Source organism: Capra hircus, chromosome 13 (genome assembly GCF_001704415.2).
Source record: "Capra hircus breed San Clemente chromosome 13, ASM170441v1, whole genome shotgun sequence".
NCBI classification, from domain to species: Eukaryota; Metazoa; Chordata; class Mammalia; order Artiodactyla; family Bovidae; genus Capra; species Capra hircus.
This window is the reverse complement of record NC_030820.1, coordinates 46198559-46218271: the sequence shown is the minus strand read 5'-3', so window position 1 is coordinate 46218271 and position 19713 is coordinate 46198559. Positions and strand designations below refer to the sequence as shown.

The following is a 19713-nucleotide window of genomic DNA, read 5'->3' as shown; positions in this document are numbered from 1 at the left end:
AGGCAGATGGGTGGTATTTATTGGCTGGTCTGTATTTTCCGATTTTTGTTTCCTAAATATTCTTTGGTAAAAAATTCAGTCTCTAAAAATTCATAACTTTTCAGGTTGTTTTCCTTATTTGTATAATCGTTCTTAAAAATTCAGTTTTGGTATATTTAATATCTTTATTACACAGTTCTCATGTGTCAGGCCCTGCAGAAATACAATGGGAACAAGAGTCGTGGCACTTCTGCTCTCAGACCTCAACCTCAAGCTATGCCTTCTCTGTTTGTTTTGGATCAGTTCAGTTCAGTCGCTCAGTCATGCCCAACTCTTAGCGACCCCATGGACTGCAGCATGCCAGGCCTCCTTGTCCATCAACAACTCTTGGAGCTTACTCAAACTCATGTCCATCGAGTCAGTGATGCCATCCAACCATCTCATCCTCCGTCGTCCCCTTCTCCTGCCTTCAATCTTTCCCAGCATCAGGGTCTTTTCCAGTGAGTCAGTTCTTCACATCAGGTGACCAAAGTATTGCAGTTATTTCAGCATCAGTCCTTCCAACGAATATTCAGGAATGATTCCCTTTAGGATGGATTGGTTTGATCTCCTTGCTGTCCAAAGGACTCTCGAGAGTCTTCTCCAATACCACAGTTCAAAAGCATCAATTCTTTGGCGCTCAGGTTTCTTTCTGGTCCAACTCACATCCATACACGAACTACTGGAAAAACAATAGCTTTGACTAGATGGACCTTTGTTGGCAAAGTAATGTCTCTGATTTTTAAAATGCTGTCTAGGTTGGTCATAGCTTTTCTTCCAAGGAGCAAGTGCCTTTTAATTTCATGGCTGCAGTCACCATCTGTAGTGATTTTGGAGCCCAAGAAAATAAAGTCTCTCACTGTTTCCATTGTTTCCCCATATACTTGCCATGAAGTGACAGGACCAGATGCCATGATCTTAGCTTTTTGAATGTTGAGTTTTAAGCCAGCTTTTTCACTCTCCTCTTTCACTTATATCAAGAGTGCTCTTTAGTTCTTCTTCACTTTCTGCCATAAGAGTGGCATCATCTGTGTATTTGAGGTTATTGATGTTTCTCTTGGCAATCTTGATTCCAGTTTGTGCTTCATCCAGCCCAGCATTTTGCATGACATACTCTGCATATAAGTTAAATAAGCAGGGTGACAATATACAGCCTTGATGTACTCCTTTCCCAATTTGGAACCAGTTTGTTGTTCAATGTCTGGTTCTAATTATTGCTTCTTCATCTGCATACATATTTCTCAGTAGGTAGGTAAGGTGGTCTGGAATTCCCATCTCTTGAAGAATTTTCCAGTTTGTTGTGATCCACACAGTGAAAGGCTATGACTTAGTCAGTAAAACAGAAGTAGATGTTTTTCTGGAACTCTCGTGCTTTTTCTATGATCCAACAGATGTTGGCAATTTGAAATCTGGTTCCTCAGACTCTTATAAATCCATCTTGGACATCTGAAAATTCATGGTTCACGTACTGTTGAAGCCTGGCTTGGAGAATTTTGAGAATTACTTTGCTAGCGTGTGATATGAGTGTGGTTGTGTGGTAGTCTGAACACTCTTTGGTGTTGCCTTTCTTTGGGATTGGAATGAAAACTGATTTTTTCCAGTCCTGTGGCCACTGCTAAGTTTTCTAAATTTAAATCTGGAGTTTAAATTTCCACTTTAACAGCATAATCTTTTAGGATTTGAAATAGCTCAGCTGGAATTCCATCACCCCCACTAGCTTTGTTTGTAGTGATGCTTCCTAAGGCCCACCTGACTTACCCACTCCAGGATGTCTGGTTCTAGGTGAGTGATCACACCATTGTGGTTATCTTGGTCATGAAGATCTTGTTTGGGATCACAATCACATATTTTTTTATTTATGCAAAAATTAATAGAAAATAAGCATTTCCACTGACCAATCCTGCCTTGCACTTGTTGCTGCTTTTGCCCACGTTTTTGTACGTTCATGTCACAGGGCACTTTGCAGAACTGTCAACTCAGCGTTGTCCTTCTTGGCTACCCTAACCATAAAACTGCCTCTTCTGTACCCCTTTTATGCTCTTACTTCATTTTTCCTAAGAATATTTTACTCACTTACTGAAAAATTCATCTGTATGTGTACTGTCCATGTGGTTCCCAGAGGGCCAGAACTGTGTCTTGAGTTTCTCTAAGTAAAATCTGACTCTGGCTGACAAGAGGCCACTCCCAGGATGGAGCATGCCAGAGACCCCACGTCCACATGTGGGGTAACAGGGTTCTGCCTACAGCCTGCTGTGAGCACAAGTGGTCCAGCCCCCCAAACCACAGAACTCCGCAACGCTGAGGCACACCTGGCTGCAGGCACAGCAGGGGGAAGCCTGCACTGCTCAGGGGGACGCACTTGAGTTCACCTGATCCATCTCTGCTGCCAGACTCATTACTACTGTCATCTCTTTTCTAATACTGACCATTCAGAAAAAGGAAAACTGGCTGCAAATTTGATGAGAGTAAAGCACACAAGCAGAAAAAAAAAACATACAAAAACCCTTAGAGAAGCTGCCAAGCTCCCAAACGAGCACTGCGGCTGGGGACTGGCAATGCCCCCTCTGCCTCGGCATCAGGCTGATGGGGCTGCTTTCCATACAGGAATATATTAGTTTTCTTTATTAAAAGTATAGAACTTCAAGTATTCCACACATTCTTGCAACACATATTTATTAAATATTTACAAAGCACCAGGTCCAGTTCTAGGTGGTAAGGACATAGATAGACAGTGCTTGTATTTCAGGCCACAAGGTGCCAAGTACCTATGTGCCAACTTCATTCTTGGCTTCTTACCCTTATTTTCTGTCAGCTCTACCCTTTCTATTATTTTTAGTGTATTTTACTTTTCCTACTTAATTTACTGCTTCCTTATAAAAACTTCTTAAAACATTTCAGATTAAGTAGATGGAAATAAATAAGAAAAAGAGGTAAATAACATAAGTGCTTTATTTCTAGTGTCTACAAAGTTTTAATTTTATATAATAAAGTGTTGTAGAATTCTTTGTTGCCTGTATGAAGTAGACAAGTGCTAAATGATATTTGTTAATATGGGATCTATTCTATGTCCTTCTCCCTTCATCTTCCAGCATTCTGAGAGAGAGAAGAGTAACATCGCTGTGGGCAGGAGCCTGTCTCTCACAGATTCCTGTGGACTCCTGATTCACTCCCCACTGCTTGCCGGAGAAGGGAGTGTTACAGAATCCTACAGCTGGATTCATCTAATGAGTGCATTTGTCATTTCTTCTCAAGCAGAACAGATAAAGGTGAAGAGCAAAAGAAAATCTCAGCATGTAAAGGACTAGCTGGGCAAATCAATCCAATCCTTCAGATTACTTCAATCACAGACCAAGGCTCAATGGACTCCTAAGGACTCTGGTAGTTACACATGTTTAAAAATGGAGCTGACTCAAAGAGAAGGGAGACAGAGGCAAGGAACATCTAATGAAAATCAGAAAAGCTTCCTGTCACTGATTTTTCTAAAGCGATCTCATCAGACTGATCATGTGGGGATAGTCAGTCCTTTGTCTCCGAAGTCCAAATACTGAGAGCTCTAGCCAGGAGTCAGCAGACCAGGAGCTTCCCATGGTTGCCCAAGGGGAACTAGAAGCAGCACCTCGGGCCACACATGGGGGACATGATAGGTGGCAGGGAGGGGAGCTCCGGGAGCTGGTTTGCAGCAACTGTCCTCCACTCCAGCACCTACTGTGCAGGAAGTTCCTGTCCTTTTCATATGCTCAAAGGAACAGAGCCTGAAGCTGAGCCTGGGACCAGCTCATTTTGGCTGAGGCAGCCTGAAGGGCACTTGGGGAGGTCCCACACAACCTTCCTCGCCTTCATAAACTAGATCTCAGGTAAAGAGTTCAGAGCAGGAGAGAACAGTGAAGATGGTCAGAAGTGGGCTAATGAAGAGACAGGAAACAGGTATTTTTGGCCACAAAGGATACAAGGCTACTTTACGAGGGCAGCCTCACTTACAGCTCTACCTTAGAAATGCAGCAATTAAGTGTTACTTCAATGGTGTCACCACAGGAGCAAATTTGTGAACCTGCTTAATGTACTGGAATTCTCCCTACAGCAATCACTGTCTGTATACAAGAGACTAAGTACTTCAAGGGACAGGATTTCTTGCCACAGTGAAACGTTTGTTTAGTATCTCATCTTTAAAGAGCCTGACTTGAGAGGTTTGGACAAACAGCAACTCTTGCTACAAAACTTAAAATGTCCCAGGACAGAATAAGCCTGTGAGTGCTAGTTATGAATAATGGTTACTGACAAACGCAGACTTTAACTAAAAGAAAAAGGAAACAAGTGTGCACCAACCGCATGCATTTGATTGAAAGATTCCTTCTAAATGTGGGTTAGCATCAGCAGGGAACTGTGGTGAGCAGTTTGGCGCTGTATGCCTGTCTTTAAAAGTCACTCTGTGACCCAAGCACTTATTGGCATCAAGGAAACTCACCTGCAAGCAAATTGCCAGGTTCACTCGACAGCCAAACGAGGTGCTAACGGCCCGCGGGTGGAGGCCCAGGTCTTTGAACAGTTTCGAGAAAGACTGGGTGAGTGCTATTCGAGGCCGCTCCTCTGCCACCACCACACAGGTCCGCACGCGGGACAAGTCCAGTCCTCGTGCCTACAAATGACAGAGGCAGGAGGTCACACTTGCCAGTGTTAAGGTGTGACCTGCAGGCTCCTCACCCAGACCCACAAAAACCACAGAAACTCCACAAAGATATTCATTCCCAGGGCTCTGTGTCCACACCAGTAATCAAAATGCTGTAGAACATATGTGTAAACAAAAAACGGCCCATATCCAATTATCAAGGATGCCATTACAAGCATTTAAGTAACTGAAGCAGCATAATGAGGAACAAAGTTGAAGAAAAACAAGATCTGGATAAGATAATTAAAGGACAGGGTATGGGGATGAACAGAAGCACCTGTATACACTCCTGTGAGCCTGGATACACAGAACACACATTGGAGAGAAATGAGAAACCTACTTTTAATACAGAAATGGAAAACAAAAACACCTGGGCAGCTTCTTCAACACCGTTCTCCTTTCATGTCCTGAGCTTGAACTGTCATGATGAAGCACAGTTCATTTCTGCCCAAATTCCATCAAGTGAATGACATGGAAACACCCCGGAGCTGGAAATGAAGTGTCTTGAGCATAACACACCCAGACAGAGTCCAGGAAGAGCACAGCCCGTGATGGGAGTGGCACTGACATGGGAGCGTGGGAGCGACGGTGTCTCCAGTGCACACGGGAAAGTCATCAGGAGCCAGCTGCAGCTGGGAGGGCTGACTGGGCCCTTGTGCTGAGTGCGAGCTTCCAGACATGCTGCCACATGGGGCAAGATGAGTGTGCAAAACAGGAGGGCCCCCGACACACACGTGTTCTGGGGGAATGCAGCCTATCGCTCTGGACGGTGCATTTGGGGCCAGAGATTCAAAAGTTGGCCCTGAAGTTTATTAAATATAAGAACTTGCAAAAGGTACTTGATTTCTCTATAATGTAAGTCTTCTCACCTTTAAAATGGAGACAATAATGGATCCAGTTCAGAGAGCCACTGTAAGTATTAAACTAATCAAAGTGTGAAGTGCTTAGATATCATTTATTTCATTTGGTCATTTACATATGCACCCTGTGGGAAAGTTCGTGAAACATAATCATTTTATAGCATACATAGGTGGACATGAATAATAATTATGTTTTATAAATTTCTTTTGCTATATAGATATAACTTCAAGAAATAATATGCCAGCAAATTTGGAAAACTCAGCAGTGGCCACTGGACTGGAAAAGGTCAGTTTTCATTCCTATCCCAAGGAAAGGCAACACCAAAGAATGCTCAAACCACCACACAACTGCACTCACATCACATGCTAGCAAAGTAATGCTCAAAATTCTCCAAGCCAGGCTTCAACAGTACGTGAACTGTGAACTTCCAGATGTTCGAGCTGGTTTTAGAAAAAGCAGAGGAACCAGAGATTAAATTGCCAACATCCACTGGATCATCGAAAAAGCAAGAGAGTTTCAGAAAAACATCTATTTCAACTTTATTGACTATACCAAAGCCTTTGACTGTATGGATCACAATAAACTGGAAAATTCTGAGAGATGGGAATACCAGACCACTTGATCTGCCTCTTGAGAAACCTGTATGCAGATCAGGAAGCAACAGTTAGAACTGGACATGGAACAAGAGACTGGTTCCAAACAGGAAAAGGAGTACGTCAAGGCTGTATACTGTCACCCTGCTTATTCAACTTATATGCAGAGTACATCATGCAAAATGCTGGGCTGGATGAAGCACAAGCTGGCATCAAGACTGCCGGGAGAAATATCAATAACCTCAGATATGCAGATGACACCACCATTATGGCAGAAAGTGAAGAAGAACTAAAAAGCCTCTTGATGAAAGTGAAACAGAAGAGTGGAAAAGTTGGCTTAAAAACAGAAGATTCAGAGAACTAAGATCATGGCATCTGGTCCCACTACTTCATGACAAATAGATAGGGAAACAGTGGAAACAGTGGCTGACTTAATTTCAGGAGGCTCCAAAATCACTGCAGATGGTGACTGCAGCCATAAAATCAAAAGACACTTACTCCTTGGAAGGAAAGTTATGACCAACCTAGATAGCATATTAAAAATCAGAGACATTCCTTTGCCAACAAAGGTCCATAGAGCCAAAGCTATGATTTTTCCAGTAGTCATGTAGGGATGTGAGAGTTGGACCATAAAGAAAGCTGAGCACCAAAGAATTGATGCTTTTGAACTGTGGTGTTGGAGAAGACTCTTGAGAGTCCCTTGGACTGCAAGGAGATCCAACCAGTCCATCTTAAAGAGATCAGTCCTGAGTGTTCACTGGAAGGACTGATGTTGAAGCTGAAACTCGAAAACTTTGGATACCTGATGCGAAGAGCTGACTCACTTGAAAAGACCATGATGCTGGGAAAGATTGAATACAGGAGGAGAAGGAGACGACAGAGGATGAAATGGTGGGATGGCATCACCGAGTCAATGGACATGAGTTTGGATAAACTCCGGGAGTTGGTGATGGACAGGGAGGCCTGGTGTACTGTGGTCCATGGGGTCGCAAAGAGTCGGACGTGGCTGAGTGACTGAACTGAACTGAAAAAATAATAATTTATTTCTGTGGCTTAATATCAAAGTTACCATGCATTTTGCTTTCTCGTTCAAGCTTAATGCATTGGGTCTGAATAGGAGAACAAAATTCAGGAGAGAGAAATACACTGCTTTACTAATGGCAAGTATATAGGTAATTTGTATGTATACATACATACACACAAATATAACCTGTGTATACACACACACTCTCTCTCTCACATATGAGCATAGAAACAGTGAACGGTTGGAATACTAACCGTAATAGGTCTTATAATTATTCTCTCCTAGTTACTTGAATATTATGGTATGTCTACCCAGATGTCCTTGGCTATCACATAATGGTAACTGAATATTAACAAATAAAACCAAACCACTGTTCACTGAACTGTACAACTGAAATCTTGTTAGGACCCAGATATACCAATCAAAGTCTTCAAGAAAAACGAAATGAATGGCTAAATTAAGACCTATGACTGTAACCTCATCACTGGAATAAAACTGAATCTACCAACAATTAAAAAGGCAGTTCAGGCCCCTCCAAGCAGCCCTAACAGAATTAAAGACATCAATAACATATGTTCTGATCTCTAACTCTGGCAGTGAGAAAACATTCATGGTATAAAACGAGGTTTTCAAAAAAATAAATAAATAAATAAAACGAGGTTTTCATGTAGAAGAAACTCTGTAAACCCTCAGATGACAGTGGCTGCCCCACCACACCTCTTCCACGGCCTCCAATACTGTGCTTCCCCAGGATGCTGGCAACGCTCTGGGCACTCTTGGGTTGCTTACCTTGAGGGATTCTGTCTGCGATCCCAGCCCCTTGGTGCACAGTTCCATCACTGAATAGGAGCAAAATGTATCCCGGACTTTGTACTGACTCACGGCAAGCAGCCACAAGGCAGGATTGGTCTCCAGCTCTGCCGGTGGGATGAGGATGGACTGGTGCCCAGAGTACACGCTGCAGAGAGACACGGGAGGGCTCAGCAAAGATGGAGGAAGGGGATCCACTGGCCTCTGAGAAACACCTGCTTCCATTTGCAAGAGGATACAGTCACATCAATTCTACTCCCGGTGTTTTTAAATAAAAAACAAAAGGTGTTTATGAAAACATTCTGAAAAATACAGAAGAATTATCTAACTATGATCTGCAGTTACTGTCATTCTGAGCACTTAATGAGGTATCTCAAAGCTACGATGCTGGTAGGTTTCTCTCAGAGCTACTACACTAACAAACTGAATCTCACAGTGAGAAACATAGGACTGAATTTTGGTTAAAACGAATGAAAGTTCGCAAGAGCAGCTGACAAACTGAATGCTGTCTGGTTTAGCAACCGAAGTTTCATTGGGACCTGCCCTCAGTCCTTGCAGTACTGTCTTCCGTGGCCACCACATCAACAGGCAGAGAAGAGGGTTGCAACAGAGGCTGTGCAGCCTACATGTGTACTAAACAACCAACTGAGGAAAAGCATGCCCAACTCAAGTTCAGAAAACTGACATTCAGAGTAAATAAAACTAAGACAATTAGAATAGGATTATAATTTCACCCAAAGTGATCCAAATAAATACCAAAAAAGAACTAAGGAAAATACATGCATTCTCTTGCGTGCAGGCTCAGTCGCATCCTACTCTGTGACCCCACAGACTTGAGCCCACCAGCCTCCTCTGTCCATAGACTTCTCCAGGCAAGAGTACTGGAGTGGGTAGCCTTTCCCTTCTCCAGGGGATCTTCCCGACCCAGGGGTCAAACCCAGGTCTCCCACATGGCAGGCGGGTTCTTCACCATCTGAGCCCCAGGGACGCCTGGATGGAGTAGCTGACTGACAAAGCTGTGTTAGCTTGCAGGGTAGAGCCCAGTGATTCAGTTATACACACACACAGATGTATTTTTTCAGATTCTTTTTCCTCATATGGCATTACAAAATACTGAGTATAGTTCCCTGTGCTATACAGTAGGGCCTTCCTTGTTGGTTACCTATTTTATATATAATAGTGTGTGTATGTTAATCACAAACTCTTAATTTATCCCTCTCCCCACCACTTTTCCCTTTGGTAACCATAAGTTTGTTTTCTATGTCAGTGGGTCTATTTCTGCTTTGTAAATAAACTCCTTTGTATCTTTTTTCTTTTGGATTCTATATATAAGCAATGTCATATATGGCTTATTTCATTTAGCATGATAATCTCTAGATCAATCCATGGTGCTGCAAATGGCATTATTTCATTCTTTTTTTTAGAGCTGAGTAATATTCCTTTGTGTGTATATATACCATATCGTCTTTATCCATCTGTCAATGGACATTTAGTTGCTTCCCTGTCTTTGTAAATTTCCATGCTGCTGTTAACAATGCTGCAATGAACACTGGGCTACATATATCTTTTCAAATAAGTTTTCTCCAGATAGATAGATGCCCAGGAGTGGAACTGCAGGATCATATGGTAACTCCATCTTTAGTTTTTTTTAAGGAACCTCTATTCTTCATAGTGGCTGCACAAATTTACAATCTCACCAACACTGTAGGAGGGGTCCTCTTTCTCCACACCCTCTCCAGAGTTTATTATTTGTAGACTTTTTGATGATGGCCATTCTGACTGTATGAAGTGATACCTCATTATAGTTTTGATCTGCATTTCTCTAACAGTTAGCAATGTTGTTAAGTATCTTTTCACATACCTGTTGGCCATCTATATGTCTTCTTTGGAGAAATGTAATTTTAGATTTCTGTCCATTTTTTGATTGGGTTTTTCAAAATATTGAGCTGCAAGAGCTCTTTGCATATTTTGAAGGTTAACCCCTGTTGGTTCCATCATTTGCAAATATTTACTCCCAGTCAATATGTTGTCATTTTATTTTGTTTATGGTTTCATTTGCTGTGCCAAAGCTTTCAGGTTTAATTGGGTCACATTTGTTTTTATCTCCATTATTCCAGGAGATGGAGTCAAGAAGATATTGCTGCAATGGATGTGTTTTGTCTATGTTTTCCTCTATGAGTTTTATAGTATCTGGTCTTAAGCTTAGGTCTTTAACCCCTTTTGAGTTTATTTTTGCCTGTGGTGTTGAAATTGAAATGAATGATAAAGATAAATGATAAACCATAAATTGAATGATCTAATTTCATTTTTTTTTTACATGTAGCTGTACAGTTTTGCTGGCACCACATACTGAAGAGACTATCTATTCTCCAGTATAGACAGTCTTGCCTCCTATGTCCTAGACTGATTAACCACAGGGGCATGGGTTTATCTCTAGATTTTCTATCCTGCTTCCATTGACCTGTATTTCTGTTCCTGTACCAACACCATACTGTACTGATGACTGCAGCTTCGTAGTGTAGTCTGAAGTAAGGGAGCCTAATTCCTCTGGTTCCCTTCTTCTTTCTCAGGATTGCTATGGCTATTTGGTCTTTTATGTTCTCATGCAAATTTAAATTTCCATACAAATTAAAATTTTTTGCTCTAGATCTGTGAAAAATGCCCTTGGTAATTTGATAGGAATTGTGTTGAATGTGTAGATTGTCCTAGGCAGTACAGTTATTTTAACAATACTGATTCTTCCAGTCCAAGAACACAGTGTATCTTTCCATTTGTTTGTGTCCTCTTCAATTTCTTTCATTGGCATCTTACAGTTTTCAGAATACAGGTCTTTCTGCCTCCTTAGGAGGTTTATTCCTAAGTATTTTATTTTTTTTTTGATGTGATGGTAAATGAGGTTGTTTCCTTAATTTCTCTCTCTGCCTTTTCACTGTTAATGCAACAGATTTCTGTGTATTGATTTTGTATCCTGCCAACTTACTGAATTAACTTTATGAGCTCCAGTAGTTGCAAGCCAAATCCAACACTATTAAAAGGATCATACACCACAACAAGGGAAATTCAGCCCAGGGATGCATGGATTTTTCAGTATTTTCAAATCAGTGTCAGTTCAGTTCAGTCGCTCAGTCGTGTCCGACTCTTTGTGACCCCATGAATAGCAGCACGCCAGGCCTCCCTGTCCATCACCAACTCCTGGAGTTCACTCAGATTCACGTCCATCGAGTCAGTGATGTCATCCAGCCATCTCATCCTCGGTCGTCCCCTTCTCCTCCTGCCCCCAATCCCTCCCAGCATCAAAGTCTTTTCCAATGAGTCAACTCTTCGCATAAGGTGGCCGAAGTACTGGAGTTTCAGCTTTAGCATCATTCCTTCCAAAGAAATCCCAGGGCTGATCAGTGTAGTACTCTACATTAACAAATTGAAGAATAAAAACCATATGATCATCTAAACAGATGCAGAAAAATCTATTGGTAAAATTCAACATCCATTTATGATTAAAAACTCTCCAGAAAGTTGGAGGAGGAATGGCAACCCACTCCAGTACTCCTGCCTGGAGAATCCTATGTTCAGATGAGCCTGGCAGGCCATGGTGCACGGGGCTGCAGGGAGTTGGACACAACTGAAGCGACTAACCACACACTCCAGAAACTAGGCATGGAGGACTTATATGACAAACCCACAGCTAAAATACTCAGTGGTGAAGAGCTGAAAGCATTTGCTCTCAGATCAAATGCTACAAGCTGGTGATTACTTTTAGTTCAGTTCAGTTGCTCAGTCATGTCCGACTCTTTGCGAACCCATGGACTGAAGAACGCCAGGCCTCCCTGTCCATCACCAACTCCCGGAGTATACTCACACTCATGTCCATTGAGTCGGTGATCCATCTCACCATTTCATCCTCTGTCATCACCTTCTCTTCCTGCTTTCAATTGTTCCCAGCATCAGGGTCCTTTCCAATGAGTCAGTTCTTCGCATCAGGTGGCCAAAGTATTGGAGTTTCAGCTTCGGCATCAGTCTTTCCAACGAATATTCAGGACTGATTTCCTGTAGGATGGACTGGTTGGATCTCCCTGCAGTCCAAGGGACTCTCAAGAGTTTTCTCCAACACCACAGTTCAAAAGCATCAATTCTTTGGTGCTCAGGTTTCTTTTTGTCTCTCACATTCCTACATGACTACTGGAAAAACCAGTTTTGACTAGATGGACCTTTGTTGGCAAAGGAATGTCTCTGAGTTTTAATATACTGTCTAGGTTGGTCATAACTTTTCTTCCAAAGAGCAAGCGTCTTTTCATTTCATGGCTGCAATCACCATCTGCAGTGATTTTGGAGCCCCCAAAATTAAGTCTCTCGCTGTTTCCAGTGCTTCCCCATCTCTTTGCCATGAAGTGATGGGACCAGATGCCATGATCTTAAGTTTTCTGAATGTTGAGCTTTCAGCCAACTTTTTCACTCTCCTCTTTCACTTTCATCAAGAAGCTCTTTAGTTCCTCTTCACTTTCTGCCATAAGGGTGGCATCATCTGCATATCTGAGGTTACTGATACTTCTCCCGGCAATCTTGATTCCAGCTTGTGCTTCATCTAGCCCAGCGTCTCTCATGATGCACTCTGCATATAAGTTAAATAAGCAGGGTGACAATATACAGCCTTGACAAACTCTTTTTCCTAAATTGGAACCAGTCTCTTGTTCCATGTCCAGTTCTAACTGTTGCTTCTTGACCTGCATATAGATTTCTCAAGAGGCAGGTCAGGTGGTCTGATAGTCCCATCTCTTGAAGAATTTTCCACAGTTTATTGTGACCCACACAGTCAAAGGCTTTGACATAGTCCATAGAGCAGAAATAGATGCTTTTCTGGAACTCTCTTGCTTTTTCGATGATCCAGTAGATGTTGGCAATTTGCTCTCTGGTTCCTCTTCTTTTCTAAATACAGCTCGAACACTTGGAAGTTCATGGTTCATGTTTTGCTGAAGCGTGGCTTGGAGAATTTTGAGCATCACTTTACTAGCATGTGAGATGAGTGCAACTGTGCAGTAGTTTGAACATTCTTTGGCATTGGAATGAAAACTGACCTTTTCCAGTCCTGTGACCACTGCTCAGTTTTCTAAATTTGCTGGCATATTGAGTGCAGCACTTTCACAGCATCATCTTTCAGGATTTGAAATAGCTCAACTGGAATTCCATCACCTCCACCAGCTTTGTTCACAGTGATGCTTCCTAAGGCAAAACCTGACTTCACATTCCAGGATATCTGGTTCTAGGTGAGTGATCACACCATCATGATTATCTAGGTCGTGAAGATCTTTTTTGTACAGTTCTGTGTATTCTTGTCACCTCTTCTTAATATCTTCTGCTTCTGTTAGGTCCATTTCTGTCCATTATTGTGCCCATCTTTGCATGAAATGTTCCCTTGATATCTCTAATTTTCTTGAACAGATCTCTACTCTTTCCCATTCTATTGTTTTCCTCTATTTCTTTGCATTGATCACTGAGGAACGCTTTCTTATCTCTCCTTGCTATTATTTGGACTCTGCATTCAAATGGGAATATCTTTCCTTTTCTCCTTTGGTTTTCACTTCTCTTCTTTTCACAGCTATCTGTAAAACCTCCTTAGATAGCCATTTTGCTTTTTTTGCATTTCTTTTTCTTGGGGATGGTCTTGATCCCTGTCTCCTATACAATGTCACGAACCTCTGTCCATAGTTCTTCAGGCACTCTGTGTATCAGATCTAATCCCTTGAATCTATTTCTCACCTCTACTGTATATTAAGGGATGTGATTTAGGTCATACCTGAATGGTCTAGTAGTTTTCCCTACTTTCTTCAATTTAAGTCTGAATTTGGCAATAAGGAGTTCATGATCTAGGCCATAGTCAGCTCCTGGTCTTATTTTGCTGACTGTATAGAGCTTCTCCATCTTTGCCTGCAAAGAATATAATCAACCTGTTTTTGGTACTGACCATCTGGTGATGTCCATGTATAAAGTCTTCCCTTGTTGTTGTTGGAAGAGGGTATTTGCTAGGACCAGTGCATTCTCTTGGCAAAATTCTATTAGCCTTTGCCCAGCTTCATTCTGTACTCCAAGGCCAAATTTACCTTTTACTCCAGGTGTTTCTTGACTTCCTACTTTTGCATTCCAGTCCCTTATAATGAAAAGGACATCTTTTTTAGGTGTTAGTTTTAAAAGGTCTTGTAGGTCTTCCTAGAACCGTTCAACTTCAGCTTCTTCAGCATTACTGGTTGGGGTATAGACGTGGAATACCATGATATTGAATGGTTTGCCTTGGAAACGAACAGAGATTATTCTGTCATTTTTGAGATTGCATCCAAGTACTGCATTTTGTACTCTTTTGTTGACTATGATGGCTACTCCATTTCTTCTAAGGGATTCTTGCCCACAGTAGTAGATATAATGGTCATCTGAGTTAAATTCACCCATTCCAGTCCATCTTAGTTCGCTGATTCCTAAAATGTCAACATTCACTCTTGCCATCTTGTCTTTGACCACTTCCAATTTTCCTTGATTCATGAACCTAACATTCCAGGTTCCTATGTGACACTGCTCTTTACAGCATCGGACTTTGCTTCTATCACCAGTCACATCCACAGCTGAGTGTTGTTTTTGCTTTGGCTCCGTCTCTTCATTCTTTCTGGAGTTATTTCTCCATTGATCTCCAGTAGCATATTGTGTACCTACCGACCTGGGGAGTTCATTTTTCACTCTCCTATCTTTTTGCCTTTTCATCCTGTTCATGGGGTTCTCAAGGCAAGAATACTGAAATAGTTTGCCATTCCCTTCTCCAGTGGACCACGTTTTGTCACAACTCTCCACCATGACCTGTCCGTCTTGGGTGACCCTTCACTGCATGGCTCATAGTTTCATTGAGTCACACAAGGCTGTGGTCCATGTGATCAATTTGATTAGTTTTCTGTGATGGTGGTTTTCATTCTGTCTGCTCTCTAACGGAGAAGGATAAGAGGCTTGTGGAAGCTTCCTGTTGGGAGAGATTGAGTGTGGGGGAAACTGGGCCTTGTTCTGATGTGCAGGCACTGAGGTTAGCAGTACATGAATGGGAGGGACCTTTTAAAGGAGGTGGCTGTTATGTTCATTACCTCCACCATAGTTTGGCCCCAGGTAAATAACAGGGAGGGAACACAGCTCCACCCATCAACAGAAAATTGGATTAAAGATTTACTGAGCGTGGCCCCACCCATCAGAACAAAAGGGTCCTCCATCCATGAGATTTTCCAGGCAAGAATACTGGATTGGGTTGCCATTTCCTTCTCCAAGGCATCTTCCCAACCCAGGGTTTGAACCCAGGTCTCCCGTATTGCCTGCAGACTCTTTACCATCTGAGCCACCAGGGAATCGAAGAGTTCTGAGGATGTACTGACTGGTCTCAGTACATCCTGGTCTCAGGATGAAGGATTCTAACACCCCAAACTTTCCTTTGAAAGTATGCAAATATTTCCTCTGAAATCCTGCTAATGTAAAAGTTTTGCTATTCACATAATACGCAAAACTGCACATTCCATTGGAGTCCTACGGAAACGTATAAAAATTATTTTTATAATCATTATATAAAACTCAGTACGAGGCCATTCCAATAATTGTAACACTCAAAATTCTGTCAATTTTTCTCTAAGATCTGTCCTTCGGAAACTGATTGAGGTCTTTAAGGAAGACTTTATAATATGGTGGTTATTTAAGAGATCAAACAGCACTACAGCAAATACATCTGTATTACAAATATTGACATCCTAGTCAAACAGCTACTTACTGCAAGTCAGATGGATCCAACAACACTCCTGCACAAATGGAGCCAAGCCCTGCAGTTGTGAAAACACACTTTTATCCAAAAGTTCTTGTATCCAACACTGCAGTACATTAAAATCAGTTTTTCCATTTGGTTGAGAAACCGGCATATCCTACTTAAAACAATTCTAACCAATCAGCTTTTCAAGAATACACACTTGGGGTCTGAGGAGAAGCCTAGATCTACAGTGCACCAGGGCTGCCCCTCACACACACAGGTCCTGTGACCGTCCCTGGAGCACTCATCTTCTTTCCAGGGGCCGTGAGAGCTAAGGGAGACCCCTGCCCCTGAGCACACCAACACGAGCAGCAGCCCCCACGTGGACGACTCCTTGGTGTTCAGTACCAATGCACCCCCTGCCCTTTGCAATGTGGCGCTCCAGAATCAGCCTACAGACCATGTGTGGAATGACCCTGAATTAGAGCTTTCTTTTTAGCTCAGGTGCCAACTTCAATGAGAATCCTCAAGGCAGCATTAAGCAGGAAGAAATAAAAATAATGAAAAATTTACCTCTGCTGAATGGATGTTAAAAGAACCACCCTGGCCAAAATTGGATCAATGCCAGGTAACAGCCCAAGATCTAACAACCCTGCACACTGTGCACCATGCGAGTCATAATTATCCACCAGGAAATGTGGCTTGGAGTTCTCCATGAGCACCAAATGTTATTCAACCCACTCGTGAATCAGGATGAACCGGACCACCTGAACTAGAACCCCTGCCTGGCTTCTGTTCCAGCTCCAGTTTACACACTTCTCTGTCACGGTGGACTCCCATTTTCCAGCACACACCAAGCTCAGCTAACAACACTGGAGTCCCATGTGTTAGGGACCGAAATGTACATAATGTGTTTATACCCTATAACGATACACTTCTTAATTATGACAATCTATCATTTCCACATTGTTATCAGCATTGTCCTTTTAAATCCTATCATAAGGAAACCCAAAATGAAGAAAACAAAATGCAAATCACCTATTACTAGCTTTCTTAAGAATACACATCAGGATAAAAGATTCACTTGATCAGACTGCTAAGGGCATGAAAAGGCGGGGTCCACAGAGTAGAGTTCAAGGTTAGAGAAACTAAGCACACTTGTGGAAATTAAACATACTTTCACCTCTGTCTTCACTTCTATAAATGGAAATCAACATTAATAAAAAAGCTATTAAACCCTAATACAGGACAACAGAAAACCTGATTCACCAATTTTCTACTTGCCTTTGTCTCACTCCAACAAAAGTTGATCGCTTGCTGTTTCATTTATTAACCAATACTGATTTCTTGGCACTGGCTATTATACTTTCCAACTTAATAGCAGATTGCTTATAGGGAAGAAACTATTTCCTGCAGATTTCTGGAACCTCAACTATTTCAGTTTAGATCATAACTTCAAAAAGAACAGAACAATTTAAAAACACTTTGGGAACATTTTCTCCCAGTCTCTGGCCTGCTCCCATTCTCTTGACAGTGCCTTTTGCAGAGCAGAGACAATTGATTTTAATAGTCAGTCTGTCAATTATTTCTTTCATGGTCAAGCCTTTGGAGGTGTGTCGAAAAGTCATCACCAAACCCAAGATTATCTAGATTTTCTCCCAAGTTATCATCTAGGAGTTTTATAGTTTTATGTTTCACATTTAGGTATATGATGTATTTTGATCTATTTTTGAGAAGGCCACAAAGCCTCTGTGTAGATTCCTTTTTTTGCAGGGGGTGGGGGTGATGTCCAGTTGTTCCAACACCATCTGTTGAAAAGGTCATTGTATGGCTGTACTGCTTCTGCACGTCCATCAAAGATCAAAGGACTGTACTTACTTGAGTCTGTTTATGGGCTCTCTATAGCACCAAGAGTGAGCTCTGATGTAAATTACAGACTCTGGGATGATAATACATCAAGGTAGGTTCCTAGTTTGTAAAAAACATATGCTTTGGTGGGAGATGCTTATAATGGGGAAGTTGTACATATAGGGATAGGTAGAAGAGAAAATCTCTGCACTTTCCCTGCAATCTTGCTGTGAAACTAATAGTGCTCTGAAAAAGAAAACCTAAATAAAAAAATTAAAATAAAAAACGTTGACAAAGAGAAAAGAGAAAAAATACATTCTGGTAACTAATATAAAGTATACATTTATAATTCAATGATTTTAGATTATTAACTTGATAAAACATACAAAGAACTGATAACTCTCGCAATTTGGGCACCCTGAGCAAGGCAGTTGTACAACTCAGAATAACACATGTTGCCCTGTGGTGTCACACTGGTTAGCCTCCTGAATGGGCAGGGTAGGGTCTGTGCCATACACCTCAGTCACTTCAAGGAAAGGAGTTTTCTTTAAAAAAAAAAAAAAAAAAAAAGTTTTACTTAGGTATAATTTGCATATCATATATCCAACCATTTGAAGCACAGAATTAAAAGAACTTTGACAAATTCGCCGTCATACAATGCTTACCACAATGCAGTCTAGAACACTTCTATCACCCTGACACAAAACTGGCAAAACACAGTCCATGTGAAGCTGGCTATTGGGGCCTGGTGTTTGTTACAGCATTTCTACACACTTAAACCACTTGCATATATTTGGAAATGTTAATAAAAAGTAGTATACTACATTAGAAAATAAAATCTGAAAGACTATATGCCAAAATGCTAATAGTGTATTTACTGGAATCACCCTGATAGCTCAGTTGGTAAAGAATCTGCTTGCAATGCAGGAGAACCCAGTCTGAGTCCTGGGTTGGGAAGATCCGTTGGAGAAGGGTTAGGCCACCCACTCCAGTATTCTTGGGCTTCCTTTGTGGCTCAGCTGGTAAAGAATCTGCCTGCAATGCAGGAGAACTGGGTTGGGAAAAGATCCCCTGGAGAAAGGAAAGGCTACCCACTCCAGGATTCTGGCCTGGAGAATTCCATGGACTGTATAGTCCATGGGGTTGCAAAGAGTTGGGCACGACTGAGCGACTTTCACTTTCTATCACTTTCACTAGGTTATATACTTATGGAAAGCTTAATTTTCTTCTTTATATTATTTTGTATTTTCTAAAGTTTCTACGATGAACATATATGTACAATTAGAGAAAAATGCCAATCAATATTCATTCTTTCCATACATACTGTTGATACCTGCCAGGAGGGGAGAGGAGCCTGCTCCCAGCATCCCCCAGCAAGAGTCAGGGAGAAGCCGAGGAGGAAAGACCCTGGATGGCCCTGGTCACAGTTCCAAGCCGGGAATATATACAAAGATTTGGAGATACAAGAAGCAAGCCCAAAGTCTGGGAGTTGCTTGGAAAACGGCCTCCCAACAGACAGCTTCTCAGAGCAGACCTACATGTTGTCTCTGTTAGTTTCAGCATATTTTACAGAGACTAACCTTTCAGACACTGGAGAGTGTGGCTACCTGGCTACCAGCATGCAGATCCAGGCTGAGAGCCACACCTGCAGGCAGCCCCCTCCCATGAGCAGCTCTGAGCTCACAGGTGATTTGAAAAAGCATGCATGATTATTTACTTATATCATAGAGATACAGAGAAAACTCACCTACAGAGGCACCACAGGACAAACCCAAGTCCACAGTAAGGGTCCAAGCAAATGGCCACTTCTCTCGAGGGGTAGAGCTCACACTGCAGCTTAATAGAACGGCAGAAGGCACTGGTGGCTGCGTGAGACATCTGCAAGACAGCAAGGCCATGTCAGGCGCCGGAGCTGGAGCCCAACCTCAGGACTCCTGCACTACCACAGGCCACACAGAACGCACTGGACCAGACACCAATGCTAAGGGTGGTTTCAGACAGGACAACTGTAGCCAAGCTCTGGTTCCGTTAGGAGAGGGTAGGCTGTGGGTTCTCATTAGACTTCCCGTTTGCAATGAGTAGGCCACAAGCAAAACTTCCTGGTCCCCCAGGACTTAGTAACTCTAGCCCACAAGGTCGGGACATC

General features: G+C 42.1%; 1 protein-coding gene across 5 annotated transcripts in view; it reads right to left on the bottom strand.

The window, feature by feature from the left end:
- DIP2C (disco interacting protein 2 homolog C) overlaps positions 1–19713 on the bottom strand; it is a 306573-nt gene that overhangs the window by 17806 nt on the left and 269054 nt on the right. For all 5 annotated transcript variants that reach the window (XM_018057349.1, XM_018057350.1, XM_018057351.1 and 2 more), the window contains 3 exons: positions 19315–19445; positions 7949–8117; positions 4481–4651 (listed from right to left, as the gene is read on the bottom strand). In XM_018057349.1, the coding sequence (XP_017912838.1) occupies positions 4481–4651; positions 7949–8117; positions 19315–19445 (471 nt within the window). The remainder of the gene's footprint in view (positions 1–4480; positions 4652–7948; positions 8118–19314; positions 19446–19713) is intronic.